Raw genomic sequence first — 21,622 nt, forward strand, 5'->3', positions numbered from 1 at the left:
CTTTGAAATCGATGAACAGGTGATGTGTGTAGACTCGGTATTCGCGGCACTCCTGGAGGATCTGCCGTAGGGTGAAGATTTGGTCCGTTGTAGACCGACCCTCCATGATGCCGGCCTGGTAACTTCCCACAAATCTATTGGCTATTGGCGATAGTCGATGGAAGATGACTTGGGACAGCACTTTGTTGGCTACATTCAGGATAGTGATCGCTCTGTAGTTCTCAAAATAATTTAATATGATTAAAAAATTTGAGAGAATTATAGGTATATTCAATATTCAAATCTACACATCACATTTCGTTTTTTAGCGAATTTTTCGATAAACTCGAAGAAATGTGGATCTGCTAGCCTAAGTAGCGTGCAAGTAAGTACTATTTCAAACACCCCAATTCCATTGCTCACTTATTACCACTTATTAAAATTATCAGTTTTTGATGTGTTACTTCACGGTTTTTCACAAAAAAAATAGAATAAATTTTCATGGAATGTGCCCCACTGTGTGTCGTGATTAAAATTGTACTTCCTTTCTTTTTCTCTTCCATCGAAGCGCGGCATGCATGATGGTGATGTTCAACGTTCTCTCACTCTCTTGTTACCGAATCGAATTTTATTTTCTTACTGCGGGTTTACACTACTAGAGCGCGCAACAAACATCTCAGATCTCACCCTCGTCCGCTTGTAGCCGTGATTCCTGCAACGCCACACCGTGATAGATCTCCTCTGAGAAGTTAATCAAAACAGAACGACAGCGGATGCAAGCGCTACTGCAAGCAACATTTCATCAGTTCGTGTGGAGATTTCATCGCGGTTGGATTACGACTCATTTGTGAACGGAGTATAGAACTGTTTAATGCGTAACATTGATCAATTATTTGTCGTGCGTGAATCCGTTCGGTCACCAACACATACGCGTTCTGCAGCATGGTGTTATGGATCGCAATGGTTAAAACTACGGTGGTACTATTAGTACTGGTGATTGCCACCAACATCCGGTGCATGTCAGTCGATCAGGATGCAACCTGTAGCTATGTAGACCGGAACAACTATCTGGACCCGGAGACAGCAGAACCAATGATAGAAGAGGTTTTCCGTGGCCACATTACAGTGCTGTACAGTGTGGCTCCTCCGAAACCGTTCCTAACACGCCGCATCTTCAAGGAACGGGATCCAATTTTTTACAACAACATTCTTTACGACGAGCAGATTCAGCTGTAAGTGTAACACCGAGCAACGAATCAAGTGTTTTTGATCAGTTCTACATTGATTATTCTGCTACAGAGTTACAATCAATGACAACTTTGAAAGCGATACAGTTGAATGAAATCATGATGTGTGTTTGTGTGTTGGTATGGGTCATCTAGCACCGGAGCTATTTAAACTGTAACAAATTGCCACACCGTTACCGCTACCGGGCGACGACCTGCCACAGCCAACCCGGTGAATTGGCTATCACTTTACAATCTCCAATGTTTACTCTCACTCTCGCCCTCGTGCTCATGACAGTATTCAATTGCCCTACCGGTTGTCATTCGTTTCATTAAAGAAGAAAAAAAGCAAGCTGCTCCCCGCTGTGTGTTGTGTTTACATAATTTTGCACGCAATAATATAACGGTGTTTGCGGTTTTTTTCTCGTTTCGTTGTGATGAATGTGATGAATCAATTATACGACGACGACCATTGATACGGTTTATTTTCGTATTATGAAACAAAAAATCTCACTCAACTCCTTCGAGCCGGATTTGAACCAGCGACCTATGGATTACTATGGGAAATTCGGAAATTTACTTCACTACAGTCCACCGCTCTACCAACTGAGCTATCGAAGGGTGCTGCGGAGGCAATACACAAAGAGCGCTACTATTTTTATCTCGTCAAACACGAAGTTACTTCATAATCAAAATAAAAGTGATGTTATTTTTACTCACAGCGGTAGATTTTGTTTCCAATTAGAAATGCGAGCAGCGTTGTCAACTGGCTAATTCAGAACATGGAAAAAGAAAAATACAATGTTGCAGTGAAAAGCCAATTTTGCTAGTTAAGCTTTAAACGAAAATATAACTAGAGTTAAATAAGCCGGTTTATTCTAAGCAGGTTTATCCTGAAATAATTTTATCAAGAAATATTTTTAAAAAAATATGTCAATTATGGACATTTCTCGGGTACTTTTTCATTTCGACGTACCTATCTGACAATGAAAGATTCTCTTCGTGTCTCCTTTCTTCCGCTTTTTACGGCGAAACTAAAGCATTGAAAAGAAAATTTTCAAAACATTCAGTTAGCTATAGTGTCTCCGGCAACGCCGGCAACCGATTCGTGCAAAGCTGATGCGCTAAAATGCATTACTATAAAAATTTTATATTGTGAATTCTACAATTATAAAAATAGGTAAGAAATCCAATATGTTACAGGACGTTGAAAGGTTTATACAACAACTATAACACCTACGACACAGTTTACTGTAATAGTAGTGTAATACGGCCTCTAGATTTTTGCATCTAGAAAATCTGGGAAATCTCTAATAGAGTTCAGAAGCATATGTGTGAAATTTTTAATCTCAACTAATCCTTATTAAATAGATGTGAAATCTAATTCCACTCCTAAACACGCTAGAAAAACTTTATGTAGGTATTGCAGGAAGTAACGCATAATTTGTTCATTTCACATCAAAAAACCATCATTGTAACCGTTGAAATTAGCTTCTTCAATCGGTTGTACTTCCCACACTACACAGTTCCTAATTTTTTCGATTACAAAATAATTATTGTTAACAGTAAATATCGATTGATCGATCGTTCAACTATTATTAGAGGAATTTCGAAACATTTGTACGATAAATTGCAGAACTAATGCTATAATTCTTATCTATCAAAGAATTAATGCAATCTTTAAGTAAAAGCCATTTGCATTTGTGTCGAAAATACCGGCTCCATAACGTGACTTTATATGTAAATATGATCGAAATATTTACGCTCAAGGTGATTTTAATTATTTCTGCAACGAATATACAAAAATAATTGCAATTATCTCCCCAAAAAAAATTTCCACCGCCCGAATAGGGACTTGAACCCTAGACCGTTGGATTAAAAGTCCAACGCTCTACCGACTGAGCTATCCGGGCCGATACGTGTGCACTGCTCATTGTCAATCACACTGCCCGTCAGTTACCACCCCCTTCTTTCTCTTACCCGGTGTCTTCTTCTTACAGCTTCCACACGCTGCTGGACCGTTTCGAACGGAATAGTTTCAGCCAGGTGCAATTCATCCTGGCAGCAACGCCCAGTCTACATCCGGACGAGACCGATTTTGACGACTTCGAGGATTTTCTGGACAATGTGACGAGTATTGCAGCGAGCCACAACATCTCCGTTTACCCGAATCCATTGAATGGTAACGGTACCTACGCTATGTTCGGTCTGAAGGAATTTCAATCCTACGTGCTGGACCGTTGCTCGCGGATTGCCTACATTATTGAACCACCATGGAGCTTGATCCAGTACTCATACGTGAAGGCAGCGGTTCTCTCAGCTCTGTATGACCGACCCTGCGGTGATTGTGACGTAGGTGCTCAATTATTTCTTATTTTGCCTTGTAATTAACAAAATTGTTCCATTCAATATATTGATGCGCATTTTTTTGCTTGTCGGTTTACGGTTTTAAGGTCGACAATTTTCTAAACTCATCATTACCAGAGAAGAGACTGGAAGAAGTGCAGCTATGTCCTTCGACTGAACCAACAACTGCGAAAATGGAAACGACGGTACCTCCAATGTTGGAAACAAGTTCCGAGAAAACCGTTTCTGAGACCGTCATCGAAGATACCGATAATGACGAAATAGGAAGCGATATAGAACCTGATGTTGAAATTAGCACTGAAGAAACGGACTTTTTGAATCAGAACTTTACTGAGGTTAATACGTACAACAGCACCGAAGAGGAAGATCCTTTTGCCAATTTCACCGTAACCGGGCCAGAACTATCCCTTCCATTAAAAATTATCATTCCGGTTATCCACATCCATTTCGAACAACCGAAGACCAACAACACCTACGACAAATACTCTTACATTATTGTTCAAAGTGACCAGCCAACACTGCATTATCATGAAAGCAGCGTTAAAGAGAATTCGACGGTCCCGTCTCAGTTGCGTGAAGTTTCATTGGAAAATACCGCTGTCAACAGCACTCTGCGTGTCGTAAATGTCGACTGGCCAATGACGCAGTTGCGAGAGATACTAAACGCGTCTAAAATCTACTATGACGACCAAACTTCGCAAGTATACCGCAAAATAAACCGATACAACACCTCCGGTTTCGACGAGCTGGAAGAACTCTTTGTGAGTAGTCAGTATGCCGCTTGGAAACGGCGAGCCGAACAGGTCAAAACCGAGAAGCGCCAGTTGATTCGAAAGCATTACGAACGACTGATACGATGGCTTAGCTGGCAATTCGACAAATCTTGATGAACCCCGCTGGAGGGGCTAGTTGTGTTTCGGCACAGAATAGAGCAGTGAACTGCAACTTAATACTCTTCCTAATGTTAGATAATTTGTGTGTATTATTTAAATAACAAACAGAAAAAACGCCTTTTTATTCTTCAATCGAACTCGATGTTTGGTGGAAGTTTTCCGAGTTTTCTTGCCTCCGCAACTCGTCGGTGGTAGTCCGAAAAATCAACATACGGCATTACCTTCTCAAGCTCTGGGAAATCATCGTTCTCGCTTCTAAAAAGTAAAACAGTTACTAAAGTTAACTGATTTTCTATGCATACTATAATTAGAATGAAGCGGTTAAAGTGAAAAATCCAATTTTAGGTTCTTAGACTAAATTTTTTGCCGTTAATTCTGCTATTCAACTATCAATTTATCATCTACGTATATCGCCTCAAATTTGCAGGCTTCAGTAGTGCTTATTTTTAAAGAATACTGACGTAGCTCAAAATTCAAAGGCAATATATATTTGAATAGCAAATAAATAGTGGAATAAAATAAGTATAAACATCAATTACCTTTCCGAACTAGCAACGGACACATTAGTTCCCATTACGGAACAGTCCGTTTCGGTACCATAGCTATGGTTGGTTGGTGTCGCATCGGAACTAGCAGTCGAAGAAGCCGATGTGGCCGATGCAAGCGAACGGCTACTGTTTTTACGATTATTGAAAGCATTCGGAAGCGGATAGTTGAAGTTACGAATCAACAAAGTGATATCATCCCGATTTCCGAAAGATGCTTTGTTACCTTCCTCGACCTTCTGCATAAAGGCGTCATGATGTAATTGAACGATTCGATGCACTACCGATTGGGCTACCCCTGCCAGCGTTGACTGGCTTTGAAATTCCTCTGCAATAAATTGAATGAGATGGCGATTTCCCTTGCTGCTGTCACCCGAGTAGAGATCATGCAAAGCCCGACAAAGGCCACTGGACATTAAGACTAGAAATTTACAGGCCGGTGTAATCGGAATCGAACCGACAATCTCCGGCTGAAAGGTAACTGGTTCTGATGAGGCATCTGATAGAAAATCGCAATCTTTATAACCAGTTTTTCCCATATAATTTCCAATACACTTGGTGCTATAAAGCGGACAGTTTTCGAAATTCTGTGCCTCTAATCCTAAGCGAAACAGTCGCAGAACCTCTTCTTCATTGTACAGATTATGATCTACGCTCAGTTGAGTAACGGTTAGCGTTTCGTACTCATCAGTCTTACACAGTAGGGCACGACAGTTTCCAATGTTTCCGATATAAAGCTTGGACTGATATACCAATGCCAAGGCGGCACTACTTCCAACTGACAACTCCACGTTAAGTTTATCTAATTTTTCCAAAACATTACCGAACTCCTGCGAAATTTGGTATTGACTAAGTCCATCCATGGACAGCTGCAACTGCAAGTCCGTTTTAGTGGCCACGTCAGCATCGATCGAATCAAAGTAGCCTTTTTCGACGGAATGAAAAGCCTGCCGAATGACGTCCTTTACAGCTTCGTCCGTCGCTCGACCATTCAACTGACCAAACAGAAGATCGGCAGCCATTTTCTGCAGAGCGAAGTCGGCCACTCGCACTCCGTTATGACCGGAATAGATGGCGTAAAGCAAACTGCAGCAGGAGCAATAGATAGAAGTGTACGTTACTATATTTCAAAACAGCATGAGTCAATAATCTGTTTTTGCTTAATTTAAAGAGAGAAAAATAGAACAAATAATATAAAACTAGAAATATACATCAATTTAGTTAAAAATTAAAATGGAAACAAGCTGTTAAAATGCAGGACTGGACAATTGAAACTAATTCAACCGGACAAAGGATATAGATATGTTACTTCATTTTGGCGGATTAATCAACCACAATCTTGAGAAACAAAATATTAATAGTGTGGAAATTATTGAAACGTGCGAACATTTTACAAACATCAACCACAAATAACATTGTTTCAAAATACATGTTTTATAAAAAATTAAAGTTGAGTTTAAATCGTTAGAGTAACATATCACCTGCAAAAAAACTTATAATTATTGTCACTATGGTCAAGTGGATTAATGAAGTACATTCAGAATCGAACCTGTATGTAGGAACATTCACATGTTCCAGCAAACACGATTGAGACCAAATGACTCAGTAGAACGAACGTGAACTCAATCTTTGTAATAGAACTCAATCAAACCTACGTTTCGTCCACTCTACATAGGCACTTCCTGTCCCTGGATTTGAAAGCTTCGAAGCGACTGCCATCCTCACTAGAATAAGAAAATAGGATCATTTTAACGCTTTAATTCCAGCAGTCCCTGCCTGGGCGCTCACTTACCGATATGTCTGATTTGTTGCTTCACCGACGGCAGTGAACGGGCAGACTTCTAAATCATCTGTCCAGGGACGGGTTTTGCTACCGGCAGCTTCAACCGAATCAGTGCTCGATCGCATCTAAAAGAATATTTTTTCTAATGAAGGCTGGATCAAAACAAGATCTGGATCCAATAAAATGCGCTACTAGCGGCCAACTCCGGAACCAAAAGAACAAATCAACTGTCACTGGTATTATGGCTGACAGCCAGGCTGTCAGTGTTGAAGCTATAAAAAAGAAGGAGACGCACACACTCAAATTCCGTAAAAGAGAAAACTTTTTTTGTGTAAAGGGTCTGCTGCTCTCCGTGCAAGTCGTGTCAAAAACTTGAAAATAAATTTTCTCAGGCGGGCGTAGAGCAGAAGTTTTTACAAAAAGTGATTTTCCAAATTACCGAGTGCGATCCAAAATAAGTGCAATTTGGACGTAAAGTTCTTCGTCGTAAGGAGCAACTTGAGTTTGCTGCATCTGCACTAGCCCAACAGTGAAATTTCGTTTTTCAATGATGTTCCTTTTTTCAACTACATTCGGGTTTCGACATTAAGGTGGCTCCCCTTCGAAGTGTGTGTACGTACGGTGCATTTCGGTGGCTACTGCTGTGTATGGAGCGCTAGTGCTCTGACTAGATTGTAGAAAGTGCATGGATGTGTGGGGTTCCTTCAAACCAGTGAAGGCAAAAAGTACCATCTCTGAGTGGTAAAATGTAAACATGGCCGATTGACATGAGCTTGAAAAGACGGAAATGAAAATATTTCAATCCATTGGAAAACATTTTTAATCGAATTGAAAAAAGCCCGAAACGATCCCAAAAATAACGCGAATTAGTGTTGTGTGTGTTTCGACCGAACAGAAACAGCAGCAAAAATCGTGCAATATTGTTACCGCACAAGGAAACAGTAAACTAGCCAGTTCGAGACCATAGCCAGAATTCCCCGACAATCTGATGAAATTCTAGCAAAGTCGCCCGATTGGCGAGAGGACATCTATGCAAAATGGTCATCTGTTTGTATTCCGGTAAGTCAACAGTGTGATAAACTCAAATGGGGTGAAAAAAGCTTTTCATTGGTCCTAATCCAAAAAGGCGTGGGAGATTGATCTCATTTTCTTTTTATTTGAGAAGGTGGTTCATCTTCCAGCAACAAACAAAACTTTCTCATCCATTAGTACTGTTTACTCTATCTATTTATGAAGCAAAGTAGTTTAGTTTCGTGTGCTGCTCGTTTAAAACTATTGATTAAATTAGAATATATGGTTTAAATGTGCTAATCTTAAGACCACTGGATTATGCTTGAGATAAAATGGTTATGAAAAACTGAGCTTTCTAATAATTCTTGCTACTCTTACATACTAAAAACTCAACATATAAAATACGTTTTTCTTATTTTCCTGTATGAGACTCTTAAGCACATAGGGTTTTTTTTTCTAATTCCCGTCGTAATAACTAAAGCCATTCTAATTTTCATCATTTGTTGGATGGATTTAATGAATACTCCAAAAGTTCTTGTGCTGATTTGACTAAAACACACTTACCTTCCGATCCGTGAACTTTGAAATCGCTGAAAAGCGATTATTAACGCATATTATTGAAATTACGCAACTGACTTTATTTCTAAAATTCGTCGTACCGTTTTAAAATCCGTCCATCAAAATTTTTCATGGTCCGAACCTAAAATCACATCAATGTTTACGAAGCTAACGCGCATGTATTTGTGTAGGACGGCATGACAAATGTCATTCTACAAAATTTCTGCAGGTCAGGCAAGTTTTGCTGGCTGTAGAATAACGAAAATGCCTTGCGTGAGTTATTTGCATTTATGAATGACGGAAATTAAAACGATTAGTTGACATTGTCTTTTTCGTCGCACGAAAAAACGTAGGAAATTTGGCTGGTAGGACTTCTTTAATGATAAAAAGCATTTAAATAGATCTCAGCTCACTTTGATTGATCGCGTATGATAGACAACTAACTAAAATATTAGGGAATAACTAGTTTTGCATTGTGTGTCACAAAAATGCTGATATTTTTAGTCATTTGTGTTGGATAGGACGGGAACAGGCGATGTAGCAACATACCCTATAACTTTACAGAAAATTACTTCAGCCGGTAAAATTCATGAAAAGTAAAGCTTTAATTCTTATTCAGCAACTCCTATTCTTAACTCCTTGTGGTACCAGTCGGGATACCAACAACCTTGGTGGACATCATGTAACTAACCTCGGTGGAAGCCAAGGTTGTATGCTGACAGAGAAGAAGCGCTATTTCGAGCTTCTTCGGTCCTCCGACAAAAGAGCGGGTTGATGCTGCAGGCTTTGCAAGCCGCCACCACGAACAAGGCAATTCGAACCAGAAGAATCGGAATAGATCCACGCGACGAAGAAGGACTATGTATTGGAATCTCGGAACGTGGAGCTGCGATCTCTCCACTTCAAAGGGAGCATTCGAGTGCTATCCGGTTTATTGAAAAGCCGCCAGTTCGACGTAGTAGCACTGCAGGTGTGCTGGAAGAGCTGAACGGTACGTACGTTCAGAGATGAACATACCATCTACCAGAGCTGCGACGACACTCGAGCTGGGTGCAGCCTTCGTAGTGATGGGCGAGATGCGAAAACGGGTGGTACCGAAGTTCCGTGGCCGGCCATCAGAGCACAGGACAGCCACGGGGCCAGTGCAAAAATCCTACTGACTCTATCCAACAGCATCGCCCAGCCGAGACTCCAACACACGACACGGATTGACCTAATTTTCCCATCTGCTATCTAAGCACTTCTATTATTACCCGTAATCATTGTAGAGTGGTCCTTCGGCATCAAACCGGATCTGCTATTCCGCTTACATCCCCTTACTTACCCTAAGCCCCCGACCGACGCAATCAATCCGACATTTTTCGGAGATATTTGTGACAGCTGTAATAAATAGGGATGAATCCCAGAAACATTCATCTATTAATTATCAGAGATCCCCATACTGGCCTTATTCTTAAACGGAATAAAAGCACTTTCTGAACAACGCAACAATCACATTTGGTAAATTTTTACCCCGAGTCCCACTTGAAATCACAAAAATATTTTGAAATATACCCACATTCACAGTAAACGTGACCGCTGTTCATTTACTGATTAGTTAAAAAGCCCTACACCATCATCCAGCCTTGCTAATTACTACCAGCCAACAAATTTTCCGTGACGTAAATATTGCACCTCCGGCCGTCTTCTACGACTACGCCCGTGCTGATTTTGGGGAGATTCTAAATGTTTTAAGCAGCATCCACTGGAGCACAGTTTTAGATAATGACGATATAAACACTGCTGCCACAACCGTCTCCAATATCTTGAACTACGTCGTCGATCGTCACGTTCCCAAAAGAACTGCTCCCGCTCAGAACCAGATACCCTGGCTAAGCACAAAGCAAAGTTTGACGATTGCACTGCCCATGGATGCATAGTCGACGTAACGACCAGCACCATGATTGTTGAGAAAACGCATTTTTATCGTAAAAAACGTTTAAAGCCATATAATCTTTACTATAAACTTTTTCAATCGAATAATCTGTCAATTTAGTAGAGTTTATTAATCAAAACAGGATTGATGGGGTTTTAAAAAATGCGAACGCCAGTTTATGCGAATAAACAGACTGTTTTTTTGAACGATTATTCACATACCTTGGCGTTAAGCTACAAAAACAAATAGGTTACTATGCTGATTGATTATGCTGGGAATTACGTCAACCATTAGCATTACGTGAAGCCAATAGCAGAGTAGCTTAATTTTCCTAAATTTCTCGAATATTTTCGAACAAACATATGTTGTTTGAGTGTTGGGCATGTGAACAACATAGTTAAGAGTGCGTGGGACCGAAAAAGCACATTTTGGTCCTTTTGATTTTTACGTCAACTATGCATCCATGGGCAGTGCAGAGATATCCACAGCGACCGAGAATGTTGCTTTCCTGGGCCATTCATTGAACAACTTCAATCACCATCGATGAAGTGATGGTTACATCGGCCGCCGCGAAGTTGAAACTTTCTCGACCCGTTGGACCGGACGGTATACCACCTGTTTTCCTGAAAAAATGCATCCACGCTATCGCTGCTCCAATGAACCATCTTTTCAGCTTTTCCGTTAACTCAGGTGTCTTTCCCTCAGCATGACAATCGGCTTACATGTTCCCTGTGCATAAAAAGGGAAATAGGAAAAACGTAGATAACTACCGTGGAATCTCTGCTCTAAACTCAATTTCAAAACTGTTTGAGCTCGCCCTGTTTGAACCAGTATTTGCATTTTTCAAACAGTACATCTCTGATAACCAACATAGGTTTATGCCCAAGCGCTCCACGACTACCAATCTCTTGACTCTTACATCCTACGTGATAAATAGTTTCGATGTTCGGTCGCAAAGAGACGTCATTTACACTGATCTTTTCGCAGCTTTCGACAAATTTAACCATCAAATCGCTATTTCTAAACTGGATAAGCTTGGCATAGCTGGTCCGTTGCTGCGTTGGTTCCGTTCATACCTATCCGGTCGCCACTTAAAGGTGAACATTGAGGGCAGTCTCTCTGGATCGTACACTGCTCATTCTGAAATACCACATTGCAGTCATCTCGGTTCTTTAATATTCCTTATCTACTTCAATGACGTCAACTACCTGCTTAAAGGTCCGCTACTCCTGTTTGCTGACGACCTCAAGTTATACTCAAAAGTTGAAAATCTATTCGACGCCGCTGTCCTTCAGGAGGAACTATCGACCTTTGCTAAATGGTGTGTCGACAACCGCATGCTGCTAAAACTCCAACAAGTGTGAAGTCATCACATTTTCTAGAAAGCTGAGCCCGTCCGATTTTGACTACAAGCTGTCATATACGCCATTACGTCGCGAAAACTGCGTCAAGGATCTGGGAATACTGCTCGACTCTAAACTTATATTCAAACAGCACATCGCGTTCATCGTGGACAATGCCTGCAGGAACCTTGGCTTCATTATGCGCATCGACAAGAACTTCAACGATGTTAACTGCTTGAAAGCTCTTTATTGTGCATCAGTCCGCTCCAATCTTGAATACTGTGCTCCAATTTGGAGTCCCTACTATCAAACTGGAGTAAGCCGAATCGAGTCAGTTCAGCGGAGATTCATTCGGTTTGCTCTTCGGAGACTTCCGCAGAATAACCCTTTCCAGCTGCCAAGCTACGAACAACGCTGTAGGCTCATCGACCTAGACCCCCTTCATGTTCGCCGCGATGTAAATAGAGCAACAATTGTCTCCGATTTATTGACCTCGCGAGTAGATTGCCCGTATATATTGGAAAACCTTGATATCCACTTTCTACACGTGCCGAATCGACGGATTAACTACAGCAGCTTCAGCACGATTACCGGTCTTCTACGCCACTTTAACCGTTTTTACTCCAGCTTCGAATTTGACGTCAGCCGTGACGTGCTGAAAAATCGTTTTTATCAATAGCGCGTAGTTTTTAGGTTGAATTATCATTTGGGCCACAAGGCCTGTTGATGTACAAATAAAGAAACAAACAAACAATCTACTGCAGCTCAAATTAAAATTCAGGATTGCGTCGCTAAGTAACGCTCACTTATGGTCATTTGGCTGCGTAGCCTAATTCTTAGGCTGTGAACCATTTCGCAAATTTTTTAACTTTTTGGTTAAAATAACCCTGCTCAGTCAGGAGCACCCCATCGACATCTCTATATCGAGCTGCAGTAAACGTCAGCGACAGCATGTCCGGGGCTCAAAATTTGACAGCGGGCCCAAATCAGACTGCTGGCAGTTGAGTGAAACGCAGTGCTGAATTGCTATCTCATTTTCGCACACACGAGATGTTGGCGGCGAGAACATGGTTGTCTGCCATGGGCTTGGTCAGGAGCATGGTTAGTTTTGACAGTTTGATGGTTCGCTTCTGAGAGTCAATGAGATATGGTACAGGTGAGGAAAGAGCTTCGAAGTGTTTCGCTGATTTTTCCTTGAATTTTTTTTCACCAATGTATGGATGTTTAACATATTACAAATTTGTTTATTTAACCCGAAATGAAATGAGATAAATTTTATCTATCAAATAGGAGCAAATGAACTCCAAAAATTCATCCAATTCCAACCTGGACTGAATAAATAAATTCGCTGTTACAGAAACATATATTCATCCTCACCTTATATATGCTCTCATTGTGTAAAACAACTATCAATCTGTCAAATATGAAATGGTTCGCATTCTGTACTGTTTTTAACCACTCGAGGAGAAATAACCATCGAACTGTCAAATTTTAACTAAAAAGTTAAAAATTTCGCGTAATGGTTCACAGCCTTAGAAGCAGAATTTATAATAGCCTTGTATCAAAGAACAGAAGTGGAAGTCCGAACGATTCGGCGATCAAAACTGGTGACAGAGTCTTTTTTGTTTTTATTTTTCTTTGGGAAGGATCTCGTATAGAAGCGAATAACAGCAATATAAGCAGAACGCACGCTGCCAATCGCATAGCAGCTTTCACATGCTTTCGTGTGCATTCGTATGCGTTCGTGTGTTTTCGTGGAAAAAAGTGACTCGCTACCGCCAGGATCGCTAGTATCTGTAGAAAGTAGCATGTACGTGTTTGGATTTCTACTTCCAATTCTGTTCTGTGCTTGTATAGTACAGAACAAAAGGCCCAATTATTATTATTATTACTATTCTTTATGTAAGAGATTTTCAGCCTGCGGCTGGTTCGTCTCTAAAAGGCCCAATGTTTGATTTTTGTTTCCTAGTTAAAGTTATATAAATATGAAGCGTTAAGTTTTATACGTATGCTTGACACGGTCAGGCACAGTAGCAATTGGGCGTTGAAAATTGGATAAAATAAAATTTGTATAAATGGAGAGGTCGTAAAAGTTTTGTAACTGTTCCTCAAAATCTATACTTATAAAGAAGGATTTCTGTCTGTCTGTCCGTATGTTCCTTATAGAATCGAAAACTACTGAACCAATCGGCATGAAAATATGCATGTAGAGGTTTTTTGGGGCCAGGAAAGGTTTTAGTGATGGTTAGAAACCCCTCCCACCACTAAGAGGGGGGGCTCCCATACAAATGAAACACAAATTTCTGCATAACTCGACAACTAATCAAGCAAATAGAACAAAATTTGGCATGTGGGTGTTTCCGGTGACAAGAATTTATTCTATGGTAAATTGAGACCCCTCTCCTCTTTATAAGGGTAATTATAACTCCTCTCCTCTTTAAAAGGGGGGGCTTCCATACAAATTTCCTCATAACTCGAGAACTAATCAAGCAAATGGAACCAAATTTGGCATGTCAAGGTTTTTGGAGACAAAATTTTTTTCTATAATAAACTGGGACCCCTCCTCACTTTAGGAGGGGGGGCTCCTATACAAATGAAATACAAATTTCCTCATAACTCGAGAGCTAATCAAGCAAATGAAACCAAATTTAGCATGTGAAAGTTTTCGAGGGCAAGAATATTTTCTATGGTGAATTAGGACCCCTCCCAACTTTAAGAGGGGGGGGGGCTCCTATACAAACGAAACACAAATTTCCTCATAACTCGAGAACCAATCAAGCAAATGGAACAAAATTTGGCATGTGAAAGTTTTCTAGGGCATGAATATTTTCTATGGTGAATTAGAACCCCTCCCCACTTTAAGAGGGGGGGCTCCTATACAAACGAAATACAAATTTCCTTGTAACTCGAGAACTAATCAAGCAAATGGAACCAAATTTGACACGTGGGTGTTTCTAGAGGCAACCATTTTTTCTATGATGAATTAGGACCCCTTACCTTTTTAAGAGGGGGGGCTCTCATACAAACGAAATACAAATTTCCTCATAACTCTAGAACTAATCAAGCAAATGGAACCAAATTTATCATGTGGGTGTTTTTGTAGGCAAGAATATTTTCTATGGTATATTTTCTATGGATTTCCCCACTTTAAGAGGGGGGGGCTCCTATACAAATTAAAAACAATTTCCTCATAACTCGAGAACTATTCAAGCAAATGGAACCAAATTTGACATGTAAGTGGTTTTGGACGCAAGATTTTTTTCTATGGTGAATTGAGACCCCTCTTAGATGGCAGAATTGTTTTCTATGGTGAATTACGACCCCTTCCCCTTTTAAGAGGGGAGCTCCCATACAAATGAAATTCAAATTTCCTTATAACTTGAGAACTAATCAAGCAAATGGAACCAAAATTGGCATGTGGGAGATTTTGGAGTCTTGAATTCATTTTACGATAGTTAGAGACCTCTCACCCCTGTGGTAGGGGGATATGGACTCTCATATAAATAAAACAGAAATTTTTGCGAAACTCAAAAACTGATCGAACTCGAGAAATTCGAGACTCTTCCATAAAACATTAGTCAATACAAGACCACAAAAACTATCTATAGTAATACTAGATCATTCAGGACGAGACGGTCGCGAGTGTTGCCGGTGACCCGCCGTCGGAAGCGCCGCCCACTGGGGGGCTTGCAAAACTCGAGATTGTGACAAAGATCATCCGAGATTCATGATTTATGTACAACACAGATTAATTTGTGGCAATACGAAGTTTGTCGGGTCAGCTAGTCACAAATAAAACGCGTAAACCTACAATTCATCTATAATGCTAATAATGGGTAATAATAATAATGGCTAATAATAAGAAGAATTGTTTCCACATTATATATATATATATATATATATATACATACAACTGACACCTACTATGTGATAATTTATCATGCAAAATATGTGAAACAAACAATATAGGCTGTAGTTATAGATAAGGCAAATGTTCTTGTGGGCTAATGTGGGCATCGAAATCTGTTGTTCTTATCGTAACTGAACGACGTATTTACAAACTCAATGAAAAAACGATTCATAAATAAAGTTTTTTTTGTTCTGACGTAAAAAATACTGCACTATGTAGTTATATTAGTATAAATGACACAGTTAACAGTACATCGCTATTATTTGTAAGCAGGAAAACAATGAAAATAAACCAGCACAAAACGTAAAAAATGCAATCCATATCGCGTCATGATTCGTTCTCAGCCGGGAAGATATATATATTCACTGCGCGCCCGTTCCGGAAACCTTGCTCTATTTATTTTCACACTTTGTCCTTGGCAGTGCATAGCACCCAGAGTGGAGATATACCCACAGCATGTTTTCCATTTGACGTGATATGAAATGCATGCTTCGTTTCCGATGCACCTTTTTCCACAATTCCAACCCTGAAAAGCGGAAAGCACGAAACGGTTGCATTCATATTCCGATAATTTCGATTCGTTTCACAGTGTGACCATTTTTTTCTGTTTTTCCTTTACAGATCAATCGCTAGCCGCAGCAGCTGCTAGAAAATGAATCTCGGTCTATGGGGATGCTTGGTGCCCTGTGGACTGCAATACTGGTGCGAGAGTAAAAGCGATACATGCATTACGGAGATGGGGGCGACGGCATCGACTGATTGCCCCGGTGCTGCCGGGGGTCCTGGTGGAGGAGGCATTCCAGGTTTTACCGGTGCTATCACAACAGCGGCTGGTGCAACAACGACTACACCGCTCACATCAGCCGGCAATGGTGGAGCATATGGTCCAATTGGTGGACTGGGAGGAGGGGGTGTTATTGTTCGCGAGCGACGGAAGAAGGTAACCGGATTTGCCACACTGAAAAAGAAACTTATACGCCGGAGAAGGTCATCCAAGGCATGCGATCATGGGCGTGTACTGCGCGAATTCGTATCTAGCTGGAGTCCAATGGAACTGTCAGCACTGCTCGAAGAATATGAATCATTAGCAGCATTGAAGGACCTTTCGGTGCAAGCCGAATTGGCACGACCACCAGCAACGACATTCAAGCAAGATCTCGCCAGTTTGTACGATTACAAACATTGCACCGACTGTGATCTGGTGTTCCGGGGAACGGTCTTCCCGGTACACCGAGCCCTGTTATCCGCGCGATGTCCTTACTTTCGAGATCTTCTCGCAGGCTGTCCAGGTTACGGAGCGCGTATTTGTCTAGAGCTACGATCCTCACCAGTAGACGTTCCGATGTTCTCGTCTCTGCTGAGATATCTGTATACAGGAGATTTATGTACACACGATCCGACCATAGATGTAAGCCTGTTGCGTAGATTAGGAGAAGACTTCGGCACACCGAATCCGTTAGAAAATGATTTGCGCTATTTGCTCGAGACGGGTGATTACGCAGATGCCGCCATAGTGTTCACCTCCGAAGGTGGTGATTACCATCGGCCCGATTCCGGTAGCTCGGAGTACGGCTTTCGCCCCAAACTGGAGTTACCTTGCCACAAAGCAATCCTCAGTGCACGGTCTCCGTTTTTCAAGAATATGATCCAGCGACGGACTCGCAATGTGAATGAAGAACATCAATTACATGGAACGGACCGTTCAATACATGTACCAACCAGGATCGTTTTGGATGAGAGTGTAATTCCGAAACGTTACGCACGTGTTCTCTTACATGCTATTTACTTGGATACGGTTGATCTTTCCTTGATATTGCGTGGAAATGGATGCGGAAGCGGAGCTGGCAGTCTTGGGGAGGTACAAGCACTTACGCACACTGGACGAGCTCGGCCATCGCCGTTGGAGGAAGCCATGGAACTTTATCAGATTGGACGGTTCCTTGAGCTCGACATCTTGGCGCAAGGGTGCGAAGATTTAATACTAGAGTGGCTTTCACTGGACACTTTGGCTACAGTACTTCGTTGGGGAAGTCAACCGCATGGTTCAGCTTGGGTATATAGGCAAGCTTGCCATTACTTACGTGAGGAATTTTCCGCTATTGTAGGATCGCCGGTTCTCTTTCAGCTAGATAAATCACAATTGATCGAAGCATTGCAAAACAATTTCTTGCAAGCCTCGGAACTGGAAGTTCTACAAGCTGTGTTGAAGTGGGGCGAGCAGGAGCTTATCCGACGCATGGAAGATCGTGAACCGAATCTTTTAAGTCACACAGCGCACTCGGTTACACGGAAAGGGATCAAAAAGAGGGATTTGAGCGACGTAGAGCTGCGAGAGATTCTTTCGGAACTGCTACCTCATGTGCGAATGGATCACGTGCTACCACCTAGTAACGAAATACTGAATCAAGCTATTCGGCGTGGACTCGTTAGTACCCCGCCATCGCACATGATTGGAGATGATCGTGAGAGCCTGCGCATCAATGCCTGGATACGTGGTGGAAAAAATCATGGCTTGTTTGTCCGGCCAAGGTTATTCATGCCATATTACGAGGAAGTCAAAGTGCTGCTGGAGGATCATATTTCCTCGCAGCAGGTTGAAATGTTGCGGATGCGACGTTCACGTCACATGCCAGATATTCCGGATACGCTCTATATGGTGTCCAGATTGAATAGCAATACAAGTGGAAACATTGGAGTCGGTGGAACCGCTGGAGTGGATGTAGTAGCTGCGGCAGCTGCTTCAATTCCAGCACCCGATGCAGCTGCTATGGAAGCAATGCAGAAAAGAGAACAAAAGCTTCGACAGTCTCCAAGCTGCCAGCGAGCTTTAAGCCTTCCGCTGTCTAGCCGTCATGAAATTAATCGCCAAATAAGATTACGAGTAGTTCGCGAATTCAACTTTCCCGATGAGGTATCTGAGCTACTGGAGAACTCCGGTTGTTACTGCCAGGATGCAGATGGTTCAACTCCAAAGGCGCAAGATAGCAACCTTCATGCTAGTAATCAATCATTGGATGAGGACACAACTCCACCACCCTCGCCGGCACTGCCAAGCGATATTATTTCACAAAACGTGGCCTGTTACGGTCGCAATATGACATTCCCCAGACAGCAACCTCAACCGCCGCCCCAAGTGTCTTCACACGGAACTGGTGGAGGACTACATGTTCCCCAAGGTGGTCTACACGGACCAAACTCAAGCATGCTAGGAACGCATCGTCGTCAAGAGCTACCGTCTTTAATACCGGGCGGAGATGTTGTTGCTTACCGTTTGTCCGCCCCGGCCGGCGACCATCAGAACGAAGGTGGTGCCTGTTCGGAAGGGCATCTATCCGACATCATGCCAGACGTGGCAATGGCTACAGCGTCCCTTGGGCAGCTGCAACTCGGCGATATGCCCGAGAGTTTGCATCTGGATCTAGGAGATGGACCAAGTCACATGATCGGAGCTGCTGCAGCTATGGGTTTACACAATTTGCCGGTAGGATATAAGGTTTTAAGCAATAATATGTTCGAGCTACAATGTTTCGTTTTTGTTTCAGCATCATCGAATGGCGACTCCGTCGCCCAGCAATTTCCACCACTATGTGACCCGAAGCCATCCAACATCGTCACAATCCGGATCTTCACTAGGTATTGGCGGTGACGGAAGAGGAGCTGGTGGAATGGGAGGGGCCTCCGGATCGTCAATTGGCCCACAGCAACAACAGTCTTCGGCGTACTCACACCGTTCCAACTCACCGTACACACTGCACCGGGCGAGTCCAGGCCTGCCGCATAGCTCCTACCATACCGGCCCTCGGTTATAGAGACGGCTACAAGTATTTCCCGATAAACGCCGTCTGTTTAAGATGCCATTCTAAACAACACACACACACACGCGTGCGCGCATGTAGCGCGTTCCATTGCGAATGGCATTATGAGTGTTTGAGTATAATATCGCGTGAGTATGCATTTTAGTTAAACGAATTAACTAAATTCAAAAGTGAGTATAAGTGGAATGAAATACAAACTAATAAGCAGTAAAATAATGAAAGAATTAAAAAATATATAGATATTCGAATTAGATATTAAGTATTTCATTAATTATTGAACAAACAGAAGGATCACACGCAAGGAAAACAAGAGAACCCTTTATATTCAAGAGAAAAAAAAGCGAGAAAATTCACATTGTAGGAACAACAAAACGGATTAACAAACGGACAGTAATCAAAATAAAACTGTACTCCTTCGGGGGAATGAATTTAATTAAAATGAAACAAACAAACAAAATAATAAAAATAAAAAATCGATACTGTACCCGTACACGTGTGAGTGGAGGATTCATGTTGTGTTGATCGCGGATTCAGATTTATCTGACTTTTATTTTGTGTGTACGAGAAAAAGACAAACGTGATTGATAGGTACTGAGCGGCGGAGAAGAAGAAGAAGTTAATGATCATATTTTACTCCTTTAGCGTGTAGGCGGTGCCTTTAATTTATTTTCCTTTAATTTTAAGACGTTTCTAAGTGGGTCGTATTAGATAAACGTTTCCATGTTATTTATTCATTTTCTATTCGTTTAATTTGGTTTCACTTCTCGATTGGATGTTCGATTCGGTTAGGATCTTATCTTTCCTGCTAGTTTATATATACACTGTTTGTCGAGTATATTATAGAGTTCTTTTTTGCCGTTTTTCAAGGCATTAGTTTGTGCTGCGTTACGGAGAACATGGCAGAAAATGTCCGTTATTAATTTCCTGTTTTCAAATCTACATAAATTCAGAATACTGTATCCTGTATTGAGTTTCACTATTATGATTCTATATTCAAGTAATTTTCCAATTCGGTATAAACGACGCTATAGACAACACACACAATTTGCGACTGTTGATAAAACTCGAGCACAGTTTATCGGCAAAAGCAGTAGAAACTGATGCAAGTTAGGTAATTGTGTAAATCGGAATGATGGAATAATAATATATCAAGGACAAATCATACCCATACATTGAACCTCATTTAAGAGGACCACTACTTCATTAGTTGTAATTTAGCGTTTTTCGTTATTTTGGATTTACGGTCAAAATTGAAGTGCAATGAATCTCTCTGACTAATGTATCATGGTATTACGCTACTGTAACATCATTATTGACGTGTCTTCTAGAAATTGTTGAGTCTATATATTTTTGTTTTTTGATTTTTGTCCAATGAGTGGGTGATTTGTTACACAAAACAATAGTTTAAAATGAAAATTTGAGATAAATAATCATTCAAATGGTAATTTTTTCATTCGTTATGATCCAACACCACAGAGGTCGAACCAAATGAACGGAAAAAGCAGACGAGACGCTCAGAATGTTTACACAAAACAATGGTTTTAGGTATTTTGGTTCTATAAAACTGGTTGAAGCCCAGTCTTTTTCGACCGTCGTCCAATCGACTGGACGTTTTCAATTATTCAACACAAGACGTTTTACGATGATGTTATGGTTTAAAAGCTAAGTTGCGCTAAATTGTTACGTTCCTTATTCGATTCTAAAGCTGATTTACCGGAGTAAAAGTCGAACTCATACTCACTGCAAAATGAAAAGATTTAAAAGTAAAACGAAATTAAATATTAATCATGCAAAAAGCTGCCACAATTTATTCCCATAATGAAGACCGAAATAGATCACAATGCGAATGCCAGAGGAAAAACAAAACATAAATTTGAATATATGAAAGAAAGCTATTTAACAGCGGAATAAGCGACACGCATTTACGGCATAGCAAAGATACAAATGTTCGTAAATCTGATAGCATTTCAGAAATTGTTTTTCTTTTCGGGACTAGCGAGAAGATGTTATGGTCTTCTATCATAGTGAGAGAAAACCTAACATACTATTTAATTACCATTATAAGAAACAGAAAAAAGTATAAATAACAAAAAAACGATAGTGAAATGTAAAAAATACAAATACACACAGAGAACAGAGAAATAATGATTACATTCAACAGAAAAAATGCCAGACAGATAACTAGACAGTGTCCGAGTTGAGCAAGACAAGACGAACAATACAAAGGTCGAAGAAGAAAATATCAGAAATAAAAAGATTATTTTGAAAATTAAATTC

At 41.0% G+C, this 21,622-nt stretch overlaps 3 protein-coding genes and 2 non-coding genes across 5 annotated transcripts; 2 read left to right on the forward strand and 3 right to left on the reverse strand.

Annotated features, from left to right (window-relative positions):
- Nucleotides 1-840: 840 nt before the first annotated feature.
- LOC128733045 (uncharacterized) lies at nt 841-4,668 on the forward strand. The gene is made up of 3 exons (XM_053826612.1): nt 841-1,211; nt 3,206-3,557; nt 3,659-4,668. Exons 1-3 carry the CDS (start codon nt 922-924, stop codon nt 4,457-4,459), a joined length of 1,443 nt encoding a protein of 480 aa, XP_053682587.1. The 5' UTR covers nt 841-921; the 3' UTR covers nt 4,460-4,668.
- Nucleotides 1,725-1,826, reverse strand: Trnay-gua (transfer RNA tyrosine (anticodon GUA)). The gene is made up of 2 exons: nt 1,790-1,826; nt 1,725-1,760 (listed from the first exon to the last, which is right to left on the reverse strand). It is a non-coding gene; the product is annotated as a tRNA-Tyr (tRNA).
- Nucleotides 3,046-3,118, reverse strand: Trnak-uuu (transfer RNA lysine (anticodon UUU)). Its single transcript has one exon. It is a non-coding gene; the product is annotated as a tRNA-Lys (tRNA).
- LOC128733046 (TGF-beta-activated kinase 1 and MAP3K7-binding protein 1-like) lies at nt 4,530-6,975 on the reverse strand. The gene is made up of 4 exons (XM_053826613.1): nt 6,803-6,975; nt 6,666-6,734; nt 5,005-6,096; nt 4,530-4,720 (listed from the first exon to the last, which is right to left on the reverse strand). Exons 1-4 carry the CDS (start codon nt 6,916-6,918, stop codon nt 4,594-4,596), a joined length of 1,404 nt encoding a protein of 467 aa, XP_053682588.1. The 5' UTR covers nt 6,919-6,975; the 3' UTR covers nt 4,530-4,593.
- A 195-nt stretch (nt 6,976-7,170) lies between these two features.
- Nucleotides 7,171-21,585, forward strand: LOC128733041 (BTB/POZ domain-containing protein 7). Its single transcript, XM_053826605.1, has 3 exons — nt 7,171-7,852; nt 16,152-19,011; nt 19,073-21,585. The coding sequence occupies exons 2-3, from the start codon at nt 16,183-16,185 to the stop codon at nt 19,337-19,339; spliced, it is 3,096 nt and encodes a 1,031-aa protein (XP_053682580.1). The 5' UTR covers nt 7,171-7,852; nt 16,152-16,182; the 3' UTR covers nt 19,340-21,585.
- Nucleotides 21,586-21,622: the final 37 nt, after the last annotated feature.

This window comes from Sabethes cyaneus, chromosome 1, assembly GCF_943734655.1.
Source record: "Sabethes cyaneus chromosome 1, idSabCyanKW18_F2, whole genome shotgun sequence".
Taxonomy (NCBI): domain Eukaryota; kingdom Metazoa; phylum Arthropoda; class Insecta; order Diptera; family Culicidae; genus Sabethes; species Sabethes cyaneus.

Bases quoted from the DNA above. Each gene is read 5' to 3' on its own strand.
- LOC128733041 (XM_053826605.1), top strand. From the start codon at position 16,183: ATGAATCTCGGTCTATGGGGATGCTTGGTGCCCTGTGGACTGCAATAC. The intron at 19,012-19,072 runs GTAGGATATAAG...TTTTTGTTTCAG, and splicing joins TGGGTTTACACAATTTGCCG to CATCATCGAATGGCGACTCC.
- LOC128733045 (XM_053826612.1), top strand. From the start codon at position 922: ATGGTGTTATGGATCGCAATGGTTAAAACTACGGTGGTACTATTAGTA. The intron at 1,212-3,205 runs GTAAGTGTAACA...TTCTTCTTACAG, and splicing joins TACGACGAGCAGATTCAGCT to CTTCCACACGCTGCTGGACC. The intron at 3,558-3,658 runs GTAGGTGCTCAA...TACGGTTTTAAG, and splicing joins GACCCTGCGGTGATTGTGAC to GTCGACAATTTTCTAAACTC.
- LOC128733046 (XM_053826613.1), bottom strand. From the start codon at position 6,918: ATGCGATCGAGCACTGATTCGGTTGAAGCTGCCGGTAGCAAAACCCGT. The intron at 6,735-6,802 runs GTAAGTGAGCGC...TTCTTATTCTAG, and splicing joins GCAACAAATCAGACATATCG to TGAGGATGGCAGTCGCTTCG. The intron at 6,097-6,665 runs GTAGGTTTGATT...CTCCTGCTGCAG, and splicing joins CTATGTAGAGTGGACGAAAC to TTTGCTTTACGCCATCTATT.